The sequence below is a fragment of the Onychomys torridus genome, chromosome 1 (genome assembly GCF_903995425.1).
Source record: "Onychomys torridus chromosome 1, mOncTor1.1, whole genome shotgun sequence".
NCBI lineage: Eukaryota > Metazoa > Chordata > Mammalia > Rodentia > Cricetidae > Onychomys > Onychomys torridus.
The window spans coordinates 11,326,201-11,338,779 of record NC_050443.1 but is presented as its reverse complement, the minus strand read 5'-3'; the positions used below and the strand labels follow the sequence as shown (position 1 = coordinate 11,338,779).

General features: G+C 51.5%; 1 protein-coding gene across 1 annotated transcript; it reads left to right on the top strand.

The window, feature by feature from the left end:
- Positions 1-6,030: 6,030 nt before the first annotated feature.
- Ceacam19 (CEA cell adhesion molecule 19) lies at positions 6,031-11,628 on the top strand. The gene is made up of 4 exons (XM_036193934.1): positions 6,031-6,085; positions 6,818-7,186; positions 8,917-9,028; positions 11,442-11,628. The coding sequence occupies exons 1-4, from the start codon at positions 6,031-6,033 to the stop codon at positions 11,626-11,628; spliced, it is 723 nt and encodes a 240-aa protein (XP_036049827.1).
- Positions 11,629-12,579: the final 951 nt, after the last annotated feature.

Here is a 12,579-nt window from a genome sequence, read left to right as displayed (position 1 = left end):
AGTCAATGAAGAAAGCACTCGGGTGTCATTGATCTGTACTAGAAGTTGGGCCTGTGCTCATCCCCATGAAGGGACCATTGAGCAATCTATATTGGGGCGTTTCCACTGTGAGGGTGTCAGGTGTTGTGTGTTGCTCGGGACAATCAGCAAAAGAGAGTCACTCCAAGATGCCATTCAGGCTCGGTGGCAGCAGGGAGGAGCCGTTTCTGGGAACTGAACCTTGAACAGCCCGTGCAAAGGCGTATTTGTTGATTGTTACACCCAAGGTGCTTTTTACATGAAAACAAATTCTTCACCCTAAAGCTCCTGATCTATATGTTTTCTGAAAGAAAACATCACAGCCCCCAAACCTTAGTCCTTATTGTGTAGTGTTCGCAGTACCCAATAATTCAAGATATGGAGGTGTGCCATGAGGGTCTTGTGACCAAGGCCATGTGTAGTTGGAGAGTGCCTCTCCAGGTGCCACCAAGCCCCCGTGGTTCCATAACCCACGTATAAAATAATCACACGGACACTTATATCATTTAAACTGCTTGGCCATTAGCTCAGGCCTACCATTGTCTAGCTCTTAATCTTATATTTAGTCCATTTCTATTAATCTATACTTTGCCACGTGGCTCGTGGCTTACCAGTACCTTACATCTTGTCATGGCCGCGGCTGGCAGTCTATCCCCTCAGCCTTCCTGTCCCCAGCCTTCTCCTCTTCCTTGTCCCGCCTACCTTATCCTTCCTGCCTGGCTACTGACCTATCAGCACTTTATTTATTTTAACCAATCAGAGCAACAACACATTTGACATACAGAACATCCCACAGCAGCCATGGCCAGGCTGCAAAGCTCCTTCGGAAAGAGGACTCTATAGGTAACAGACAACAATCATTCTCTTCTACTCTGATTCCTTCAAGGCCTAAATACTTCTAGAAAACAACTAATCCTTCTGATGTTTGTTGTGGGGTAATCCTTTTGTGTACTGTGAAGACGTGTTACTCTGATTAGTTTAATAAATTAAAAAAAAAAACCTGAATGGACAACAACTTGGCATGATTTCCAGGCACAGAGGATGCCATGAAGAAGAAAGGTGGAGTCACCAGCCTGATAGAGAAAAGGCAAGATATGCAGGAGATGTACAGCCACGAGCCACGTGGTAGATGTAAATTAAAGAAATGGGTTAAGTTATAAGAGCTAGTTAGTAACAAGCCTAAGCTAGCCACTGAGCTTTCATAATTAATAAGTCTCCCTGTCATTGTTGGGGAGCCCACAGATGTTGACCCTAGATACAGTGAAAACAACTATTCATTCTGATGTTTACCCTAGATATAATGATTCTACCAGAGTTCTAATACAGAGGGAAAACAAGCAAACAAAGCCTAAGCCCTAAGGCAGCAGAGGCCTAGCTGATGCTGAGGTGGCTGACCCATGCCAGCCCAACCTTGGAACTCAGGTGTAACATCGGATGTAGCTGTCTGCATTCTGCGGACTCCAGGTGGTGGAAAGGGCAGCGGGGTCTCAAGTATCAGGAGGCCTCTGAGTTCCACTCGGCGCAAATGGGAGGGTGAGCCCTGAACTCCAGTGGCTGAGTGACCGCTAAGATCTGAAAGCCTGTTACATAGGCTACATGTGTTATCTTAAGGGCCTTTGGGGGGGGGGGATCTGTTGTCCTCCTGGTCATACAGATAGTGCAGAGGTTATCTAGACTATTAGCCAGCTCCAGTTCTGCTTGGGGAAGCCCCTGGCCATACAGATGGTGCAAAGGTCACCTAGACTATTAGCCACCTCCATTCCCAGCCTTCTGGGCAGAAATCAGACTCTCCATCTCTGCAGTTGAGGTGACAACCCAGCATGTTTAACATTCTTGGTTTCCCCAGAGCTTATCTGTGAGCCCAGGGCCTTTGTCCTCCTACACTCTCAAGCAAACAGAAGGCCTTTGGGACACTAGGCAGGAAGCTCAGGATGGAGCACTTGCTTAGCGGGCGTGAAGGACTGGGTTCCATTCCTAACACCACAAAACATTTTGTTAGATTTATTTAGTGCTATATGTTTTGCCTGCATGAATATTGTTTTGTTTTTCTTTGGTTCTTTGCTTCTTCAAGATGGGTCTCTCTGTGTGGCCCTGGTTGTCCCAGAACTCACTCTGTAGCCCAGGCTGACCTCCAACTCAGAGATCCACCTGCCTTTGCCTCCCCAGTGCTGGGATTAAAGGCGTGCGCCACCGCCGCCACCACCACCCATCTTGAAAGATCACTTTATATAAGATGTCATGTTGGGGCCGTCAAGATGGCACATCGGGTAAAGGTACTTGCCACCAAGCATGAGGACCTGAGTTCAATCCCGGGACCCAAATGATGAACGGAGAGAACCACGACTCTCACAAGTTGCCCTCTGACCGCCACACACGCAGTATGGCAAGTATGGACACACACAAAATAAATAAATGCTTTTGTTCTTTAAGTAATGTACAGACTGGGTGTAAGGGTATAGGGCGGCGCTCGTGGCTGGCCGAGACAGGACCCAGGGATACCTTTTAGAGCTTTATTAAGAGAAGGAGAGAGAGAGACAGAGAGAGCGCGCGCGTGGGAGTGCACGTCTGGCCTTTTGGGCTGGGATGCAGTTGCAAGCTGATGACATAATAAGGTGTCAAGCTGCGCATGTACAGTATCCTTACACTGGGGCTGACAGGAGCTGGGCTCTCTGGTTCTGCTAAGGCACCCTACGTGACTCAGCTTGCCTGCTCTTCATCCAGTCTCCCTCCACACACTGGTATCCACCTCAGATGGTGCCCAGACGGTTGCTGCGTTCCAGCCATCGTTTCAAGATTCAGACCCGGGGAAGAAGCCAACCCTCCTCCCATCAGCCTCCTTCGGCATTTGCCCTCTGACCTCAGTGGTTTGCCTCTTCTTCTGTTCTCATCATCAAAATGTTTATGATAAACATTGACTTCCTCCTCCTCCTCCTCCGCCACCGCCGCCTTAATTAATTAATTAATTTTTGGGGACAGGGTCTCCCTACATATCCCTGGTTGTCCTGTAACTCAGAGGTCAGCCTGCCTCTGCATCCAGAGTGTGGGATTAAAGGTGTGTGTAGGGGTTGGGGATTTAGCTCAATGGTAGAGCACTTGCCTATCTAGCGCAAGGCCCTGGGTTCGATCCTCAGCTCCACATAATAATAATAATAATAATAATAATAATAATAATAATAATAATAATAACAATAATAAGGTGTGTGTATGCCTGGCTATCTGCCTTTATTACTTATATTGTTTTACAGGGCCTCTTACCGGCCTGACGCTCACAATTCAGCTAGGCTGACAACCATCCAGCCCCAGGGATCCTCCTGTCCTCACCTCCCGGTGCAGTTTACAAACTGCACAGCACATGGCTTTTTTATGTGGGTACTGGGACTCGAACTCAGTTCCTGAAGCTTGCAAAGGAAGCACTTTACCCCTCCCCAGCCTGACTCTGTTCACAAGTGTGTGCAAGTCCATTCAGGTGAGTGTAGTTTCCATGGAGGCCTCAAGAGGGCGCCAGGTCCTCTGGAAATGGAGTTAGTGAGAATGGTGAGGGCCATGTCGTTGCTGGGAGCGGAAGCAGGGTCCTCTCCAAGAGCAGCCAGGGCTCTTGGGTGCTGAGCCATCTTTCCAGCCCCCTCTGGAAACAGCCTCTAGACAATCGGTCATGACCTCTTTGCGAGTCGAATGACCTTTCACAGTGGTTGCATATCAGATACCCCGCATACTAGATATTTACATCATGGTTCATTACAGTTATGTAGTGGCAAGGAAAACAATTTTATGGCTTAGGGTCACCACCACATGAGGAACTGTATTAAAGGGTCCCAGCATTAGGAAGGTTGAGAAACCACGGCTCTAGATTTACAGTAAAATTGCTATTGTCTACACCCACTCCATGGCAGACAGAAACAGGACCCCACTGCAGCAGCAGGATCGAGGCAGGATGCCATCCTGTGGACACCACAGCGAAGCCCTCCGGCTGTAGAGAGGCAGGGGTCTGCAGCTCCTTTGAAAGGCTGGGGCATGTGCGGTGGGCGGGTCCAAATGGGTCCAAAGACAAAGTTAAAAATCAGTGACTGCAGGCCAGGGCTGCTCAGGTACAGCTCTGGCTGCTACTCCAGGCTCGAACAGCAGGGGGTCATGTTTCTCAGGGGTGTGGGACGCGGCTTGCCCCAAGTGCCAGCAGCCAGGTGGGTAAACAGAGGTGCTGAGGGCTCCTGGCAGGGCTGCCCACCTAGCCCTATGGGGTGTGGTGACTCTCACCTGTAACCCAGGCACAAAAAAAGGTCACAATTCCTGATTGTCCCAATATGGGGACTGAAAGATACCGTCCACCATCTCCCGCCCACCTCATGACAGGTGTCCAGGAGACTCACAAGCACACTGCCCCCTACCCGAAGGTGCTCTCTTCCTACAGGACCAGAAGTTTCACTAGAGCAGAAACGCCTAGCGCTGCCTGCCTCCGATCTCTAGATATCTCTCTTCAATAGAACCTTCTGGAAACATTATGTTTGCATTGTCCAATGTGGTCCTCATTAAATGCATGTGGCTGGCAAGTACTTGAAAATGGCTGGTTGGAGGAACTAAATCTAATTTTTCTTTCTTTACAACAGGGTCTCTCTATGTAGTCCTGGCTGTTCCGGAACTCACGCTGTAGACCAGGCTGGCCTCGAACTCACAGAGGTCCTTTTGTCTGTCTCCACCCACAGCATGGATATGGAAGTCAGGGGACAACTTGTGTGACTTGATTCTCTTCTTCCACCATGTGCGTCCTGAGGACAGCACTCAGGTCCTCAGGCGTGGTGGCAAGCGTCTTCACCTGTGCGGAACCATCTCCCTGGCCCCAGCATTCATTTTGATCACATTGACTCTCCATACCTCCTGTCCTCTTTCTCCTACCATTTAAATATTTTTAGTTAATTCTATTTTTTTCTTCTATTTTTCTATAGACAGCCAATTCGGCTTACTATTTCAGTATTGAGACAGCCCCAAGTCTCCACCCCAAGCTCAGTCCAGGCAGAGCTCAAAACATAGCAGAACTAGAGAACCGGCCTCGCCCACCTGTTGGCCTCACTGCCTCATGTAGCCCTTCCCAGTGCCTCGCTGACCCAGATTTCACAGTTCCCATGATGCACCTGGCTGGCCAGCTCAGCCCCAGTCCCTTTGCGTGAGCTGGGTAGTGTGGGGCACCTCACCCACCCAACATTTCTCTCCTGATGCCTGATCATCACCTCCTTCAGGCTAGGCGCATCCCCGGGGCTCTCCTAACCCCTCCCCTGGGCTTTTCATCTTCTCCTGATTACAGCCTTATCTGGGGATGGGTCTGCGGGGGCAGGGGGGGTGACCGCACGGAAGACTGAAGGCAGGGGGCACCCTTCTTAGGCCACGTTAGGTCTGGATTGGGAGGATGAATACTTTTGGGAAAAACAAAACAAACAGAACTATGCATGGCCTGACAAGATGGCTCAGAGGATGAAGGCGCTTCCCACCAGCCTGATGACCTGAGTTCCGTCCCTGAGGCCCCACATGGTGGAGGGAGAAACCCACCTCCCCACACACACAATAAGTAAGTGTTAAAAGGAGAAGTAAATAGAGTGAACCCACCACGGATAAAACGTCTCTGCTACTCACTGACTCCCCCGGGGTTCCTGAACTTCAGTTTCCCCCATCCTGGCTTCTGGGGGAAGTAGTGGAGGGAGGGATTGCTCAACCAGGATCCGCCTTGCTGTTTCCAGGCTGAGTGGGAAGAGAGTGGAGGCCAGGGAAGTCCTGGGTTACCCTGGAAGACTGGTCCAACCAGAGTGAGCCCTTCATCTCAGGGCATGGGTGGAGACTTACAGAAGGAAGGAGTCATCTCAGCTCAAGGAGGCTGGGACTAGGAGAGGGGAGGCTGGGGCTCCCGGGCCTCACAGCCTGGCTGTGTTCTGAGGCACCTACCGGGATGCCCCACTGAACTTCACTCTCCAGAGAGCCAGCCCCCACCCTGTGGTTCTCCGTGACTTTGACATCTGTATAGGAAACAAGATGGAGATTCCTACCCAGACCCAGGGCTGCTTCTCAAAGGGCCTCCTGTTCTCAGGTAAGGAGGAAAAAACTCGGAGGGCAGAGGGGCAAGAAGGACAGGACAGTAGAATCACATCTCCATCCACATTTCATCTATGGAGTTTTCTAGAATGTCAGAACTATGATGGGAGGAATTTGTGTTTGCTTCCCTGCTGTGTTCTGGGGAGGGAGGTGCGGGACTAGAGAGAGCCGGACCCGACTGGTGAGTCAGTCACACCTAGAATCCCAGCATTTGGAAGGTAGAAGGACATCCTGAACTACATAGTCAGTTCAAGGCTAGCCTGGTCTACTTGAGACCTTGTCTCCAATAAAAATCTGGGGAAGAGCCAGGCACAATGGTGTATATCTGGAATGGTAACACTCTGGAGGCTGAGACCGGAGGATCACAGTTGGAGCTAACCTAGGCTGTATAGTGCAATCTTGACCCCAAAATACAAAAACAAAACAAAAATATTGGTTGAATGAGTGAATTCAGAGCATCTAAGTGTTTACAAACAGACCACAAAGCATCTGGGGCAGGGGTGGGTGGGGGGAACAACAACAACAACAACAACCTGATGGTGGCAGTCCTGTGACATCTGTGCCTATATTCCTATTCCCGCACCCAGAGCAGACATCACTAATCAATCTCATCATTGATTCTGATGTGTAGCCCTCAGAGTCCTTGCTTACAGTTGAGAGTCTGTAGAGAGGAGGGTTTTGTTTTTTCCTCCCTCCAGACTCAGGCCTTCTCCATACCTTCCCACAGCCTTGATCCTGGCTCTCTGGCTGCCCAAAGGCTCCCAGGCAGCCCTCCACATCCAGAAGATCCCAGAGCAGCCTCAAAAGAACCAGGACCTTCTCCTGTCCCTTCATGGTGTTCCCAGCACTGTCCAGGACTTTATCTGGTACCTGGGGGAAGAGACTAATGGAGGCACAAGGCTGTTCTCCTACATCCCTGGGCTACTGCGGCCCCAAAGGGATGGCAGTGCCATGGGACAACGAGACATCATTGGCTTCCCCAATGGTTCCATGTTGCTCCGAGGTGCCCAGCCTTCAGACAGCGGCACTTACCAAGTGGCCGTCACCATCAACCCTGCCTGGACAATGAAGGCCAAGACTGAGGTCCAGGTCGCTGGTGAGCTGGGGTGGGGTAGGGTGGCGGCCAAGGATGGGAGGAAGGCCATGTACAAACACATTTCATTTGGCCTCCTCATTCATATGCACAATATGCATTGAGTGAGCACCTGCTGTGTACCAGACTGGATTTCCCCGGCCCTAAGGGACACTCCATTTCATTAGTTCTTCCCATATATTAATTATTACCATATTTATATGAGCACCTTTTTTTTTTTCCAAGACAAGGTTTCTCTGTGTAACTTTGGAGCCTGTCCTGGAACTCACTCTGTAGACCAGGCTGGCCTTGAACTCACAGAGATTCACCTGCCTCAGCCTCCCAGGTGCTGGGATTAAAGGTGTGCCCCACCACCTGGTGAGCACCTTTTTGTTTAACCTGACCCTGATGAATTGTTCCATTTTCAAAACAAAACAAGTGTTTATTGGTGTTGCTGCTCCAGGTGAAGGGCTAGGGGACAGGGTGGGGACAATAGTGAGATCTGAACTTCTTGGGAACCTTACTGGACCAAGTATGATACTAAATATCGTCCCTAAATCAGGCTGCCCTAAGGACCTTTGCATCTACTGTACCATGCATTGGAAAACACGCTTCCCACAGGCTCCCTGTCACCTCAGTTAGGTCTCAGCTTACTTCCTCTGGCATCTGCTGACCTCCCTGGCTAGAAGAATGACCTGTGTCCTCCCTCTCCTCCTGATCCATTTTAATCATCTGTCTTATGGTACTTTGACTAATCTTTCTCTGATAATATAGACTAAATAGAGGACTTAAAAAATTATTGCTCATGTCCCTCCAGTAAGATTTAGCCACAATAAGAGAACAGCTCTGTCCGCCGTCTGCGTCCCCGGCAGTTTGGCACGGAGTCAGCACACAGTAAATATTTGCTAGGTGATTAAATGACTTGGAAACCCCCAAGCAAGGAGAGCAGTGGAGAGATGCCAAGGGGTGGGAAAGAGAGGTCTGTTTCTCCAACCCACCTGCCTGTCTGGCTGAGATCAGGGGTGCATGTGTGTGTGCCTGTGTGTGTACACATGCCTGTGTGTACCTGTGTGTATGTATTTTAATGTAGACAAAATTTAAAGTTTTGTATGTGCTAAACAAGTGGTCTGCCACTGTCTCACACCCCCAGCCCCTCACTGGGGGATTCTAGGCAGGGGCTCTACCACTGAGCCACACCCCAGCCCCTCCCTGGGGGATTCTAGGCAGGGGCTCCACCACTGAGCCACACCCCCAGCCCCTCACTGGGGGATTCTAGGCAGGGGCTCCACCACTGAGCCACACCCCAGCCCCTCACTGGGGGATTCTAGGCAGGGGCTCTACCACTGAACCACACCCCAGCCCCTCACTGGGGGATTCTAGGCAGGGGCTCTACCACTGAGCCACACCCCAGCCCCTCACTGGGGGACTCTAGGCAGGGGCTCTACCACTGAGTTATTTTCCCATACCTCTATTTACTTTTTATTTTGAGAAAGGGTTTTATTTAATTGTCTCTGCTGGCCTGGAATATACAATCTTTCTACCCCAGTCTCCCAAATAACTGGGATGACAGGCCTGTGCCACCAGCACCTGATGCTCTTTTCAGGATGAGGAATGGAGGGGACTTGGGGTCCCTTTGAGCATTCTAAAAGCCTCCTGGCCCAGCTGGGACCTGTGGGATCTTACCTTCCAGCCTTCTTGGGGAGACACACCCCTAGGTCCGGTTTACAAAATTCTGCCCTGCCCTGTGTCCTCAGCTGCCCTACATGACAAAGGAAACGGGGGCGGGGGGACTCTTCACCTGCTTCAGTGGGACGAGTGTCTCCACCTAGAACCTCCCCAACACACTCCAGGTTTACAGAAGTATTGGTAAGTCAGAAGTAGGCAGGGTCTTGACTAGGAGGGAGATGGCAGAGCCACTTCCAACCTTGAACTCCCCAGGGAACTGGCTAGGTGGCAGAGAAGACAGGCCTGGGGAAGGGGGCCCCACAAAACAAGGGCACAGAACTGTGTCCTCAAATGGCCCCAAAGGCAAAAAGATTGCTCTGTGTGTGTGTGTGTGTGTGTGTGTGTGTGTGTGTGTGAGCTTGCCGTTTTTATTTGGGTTTGAAGAATGATTTTTTTTGTTGTTATTGGTTTTGCTTTTAAACTTCTGTTACATTTTTATCTCTTGGGGGAGGGCTCGTGCCCATATCTTGGCGTGGGTGTGGAGGTCAAAGGGCAGATGGTAGGAGCCAGTTCTCTCTTTTCGCTGTGTGGGGACAACGGCAGAGCTGAGGTCATCAGGGTTGGCAGCTAGTGCCTTTACCCAGCAAGCCAGCTCACCGGCCCTGTTTCTGGGTTCTTGTTTTTTGGTTGTTGTTTTTTGTTTGTTTGTTTGTTTTTGTTGTTGTTGTTGTTTTGAAACAGACTTGTAGTGTAGCTCAGGCTGACTTCGAACTGGCAGCTATCCTCCTGCTTCAGCCTCCCTAGTGTTGAGACTACAGGTGTGTGCTTCTGCACCAGGCTGCTCCAGCAGCTTAAGGCAGTGGTCCTAGGCCTCGTTTACCTCACGGGATTTAGGAGGTGGAACCAGAGGGCTGGATAAAAGGACAGTAACAGTGTCGCCACCACCACCACCACCACCACCACCACCACCACCACCATCACACCACCACCACCACCACCACCACCACCACCACCACCACCACCACCACCACCACCACCACCATCACCACCACCACCACCACCACCACCACACTGTACCTATCATTCCAGCACCTTTGGAAACTGAGGCAGGAAGTTGGCCCCATATTCAAGGCCAGCCTGGGCTATGTAGCAAGATCCTGCCTCAAAAAGAGGATGGGCCGGGCGTGGTTGCACAAATCTTTTGTCTTTGACCCCAGCCCTCCAGAGGCAGAGGCAGGTGGATCTCTGTGAGTTCCAGGCTTGCCAGGCCTGCAGAGCCTGGCTGCACAGTGAGCCCTGTGGTGATATGTTGTGTACCCTAATAAACCTGCCTGAAGCTCAGAGGACAGAGCCAGCCACTAGATTAGACACAGAGGTCAGGCAGTGGTGGTGCACACCTTTAATCCCAGGGAGTAATATGGCAGGGCAGAGAAAGGTAGATAAGGGGTGAGGAAACAGGGGCTTGCTCTCTTTAGGCTGAGGATTTCACAGAGGTAAGAACTAGTGGCTGGCTGTTCTGCTTCTCTGATCTTTCAGCTTTCATGCAGATATCTGGCTCTGGGTTTTTTTTATTATAAGGCCATCTTAGATTAGAGCAACAGAGACCCTGTCTAAAGAAGAGAAAAATGAAACTGAGAAAAAGGGCCAGGAGCTTCCATCAGCTCGACACAGTGCTGCCCAGCACAGAGCCGAGTTTGAGCCTCAGCCCCAGGGAAAGCCGGTGCGGGGTGATGTGTGCCGGTCATCCCGTCATTCAAGAGGTGGATGCTGGAGGCAGTTCAAGGTCACCCTGTGGTACACAGTGGGTTCTAGGCCACCTGGGTTCTGGGAGGCTTTATTTAAAAAACAAAAACAAAATTTAAAAAAAAAAATCTCCTTCTAATGTAACGTTCTAGTCAGTCTGTTTCTGTTGACTCCTCAGCCGGAAGTTGTCTGCTCTGTTTGAGGCAGGGACCCCAGTGTCCTGGACATTGCTCACACACGGTAGGGACTCAGTTGTGTCAAATGGAAAATGACCAACGTGCCCCCTACCCCCCTACTCCCCACCCCAACCCTTCACCCCACCCCACCCCACCCCTGCACCTTACTGCTCAGCCTGAAGCAGCCCAGATGCGCCATCTCTAACCTCAGAAGAGTCTAGGTCACGGCCACCCACAGCTCTGGTCACAGAGCAGCCTGGGGCCTGGACATAGCCCTGGGCAAGTACACAGCAAAACACAGCAGCAACTGCAGCTTTTGCGTAGACTCAAAGGGCTCCCCCAGAGCCTGGGGGTCACTCTGCGGGTGGAGTGCTTGGCCCACATGCCAGAAGCCCTGGGGTGGATTCCCAGCCCTGTATAAAACCACCTATAATTCCAACACATCTGCAGGATGACAAATTCAAGGCCATCCTCGACACATAGTGAGTTCAAGCCCAACCTGGGCTACACAGACAACATTTCAAAAAACAAAACAAAAAAGGTTCCTATTAGCGGAACACCAGGGAGGGAGGAGGGAGCAGAAGGACAGCAGACAGAGAAGAGTCATGTGATGCTTTGGGGACCAGAAGCCATGACACAGCTTAGGACAAAAGGTAGCTCTGCCCAGAAACCTGGGCCTCCCTGGAGACTCCCAGCTCCGTGTCATCCACACCTGGTGTCAACTTCCAGAAGCACTCTGAACCCCTACACAGCGCTGGGGACACTGTGGGGACACAGCGCAGGGAGGAGAAGGACGAAGCTCTGAACAGTGTGATGCGGGCACTCTGGGGTCATCGGGGAGGGCCTGCTGGAAGGGGCAGTCAGCTTGGACGCATTGTGTAGAGTGGAAGGTAGACAGAAAACTGGGGCAGGGCGTCCAAGGATGAAAGGAGAGAGGTGTCGGGGAGGGGGCGCAGGGCGCTGACCGTCGGGGCTGGGGGGTTCCGGGAGGCTGGTTCCGTGGGCGCACAGGGTCTCACCAGCCACCGTGAGGTTTCTGCATTCTGCAGAGGGCGCTGTGGAGCCATGGCAGCCTCTGCGCTGATGGAGCCGGGGAGACATGAGGACCTAGGTTCTTCTTCCAGTCTCAGGGGGGCAGTGGCATCTTCCTGGACAAGAGCAGGGACAGGGGCAGGTCTGGGAAGACACTAAAGTCAATTTGGGACAAGGTGAATGAGAGGCGCCTGGGACATCGGGGAGCCATTCTGAATAACAATTGGGACTCAGTCCCAGTACTCAGGCGGCAGGGTGGAAGCAGGGCCAGACAGGGGTGAGATAAGGTCACAGTTGAAGTGAGGGGAGACCAGAATCAGCAGCCCAGCCTCCGCCCTCACCCCCAGCCCTCCCCAGGCCTCCTCCCCCTCTATACGGCCCCGCCTTGTTGAGGGCAGCCCAGGACAGAGTGATTCTCAGGAGGGAGCCGGGAGCCAGGTCAGGAGAGCTGCAGGTATGGCCCCCTGTCCAGAAGCAGGCTGCAAGGGCTCAGAGGAGCCAGCACCCACAGCCATCAACGTAGGCTGTTTGTAACATGCTGCCCAAACCTCCAAGGTCTCTGTCTGGCTTCCTCCCTCCACCCCTCTGCAAGGGGCAGACCAGACCCTCTTTGGGGCTTTGCTTTTCCAGTGAAGTGAGGGGGTTTCTTCGTTTTTGCTTTTTTTTTTTTTTTTTTTTTTTTTTTTTTTTCTGATAGGGTCTCACTATGTACCTTAGGCAGGCCTGGAACTCACAGTGATCTTCCCGCATCAGATTCTGGAGAGCTGAGGTGACTGGAGTACATTAAACTCTAAGCTTTTC

Bases quoted from the DNA above. Each gene is read 5' to 3' on its own strand.
- Ceacam19 (XM_036193934.1), top strand. From the start codon at position 6,031: ATGGAGATTCCTACCCAGACCCAGGGCTGCTTCTCAAAGGGCCTCCTG. The intron at 6,086-6,817 runs GTAAGGAGGAAA...ACCTTCCCACAG, and splicing joins AAAGGGCCTCCTGTTCTCAG to CCTTGATCCTGGCTCTCTGG. The intron at 7,187-8,916 runs GTGAGCTGGGGT...CTGTGTCCTCAG, and splicing joins GACTGAGGTCCAGGTCGCTG to CTGCCCTACATGACAAAGGA.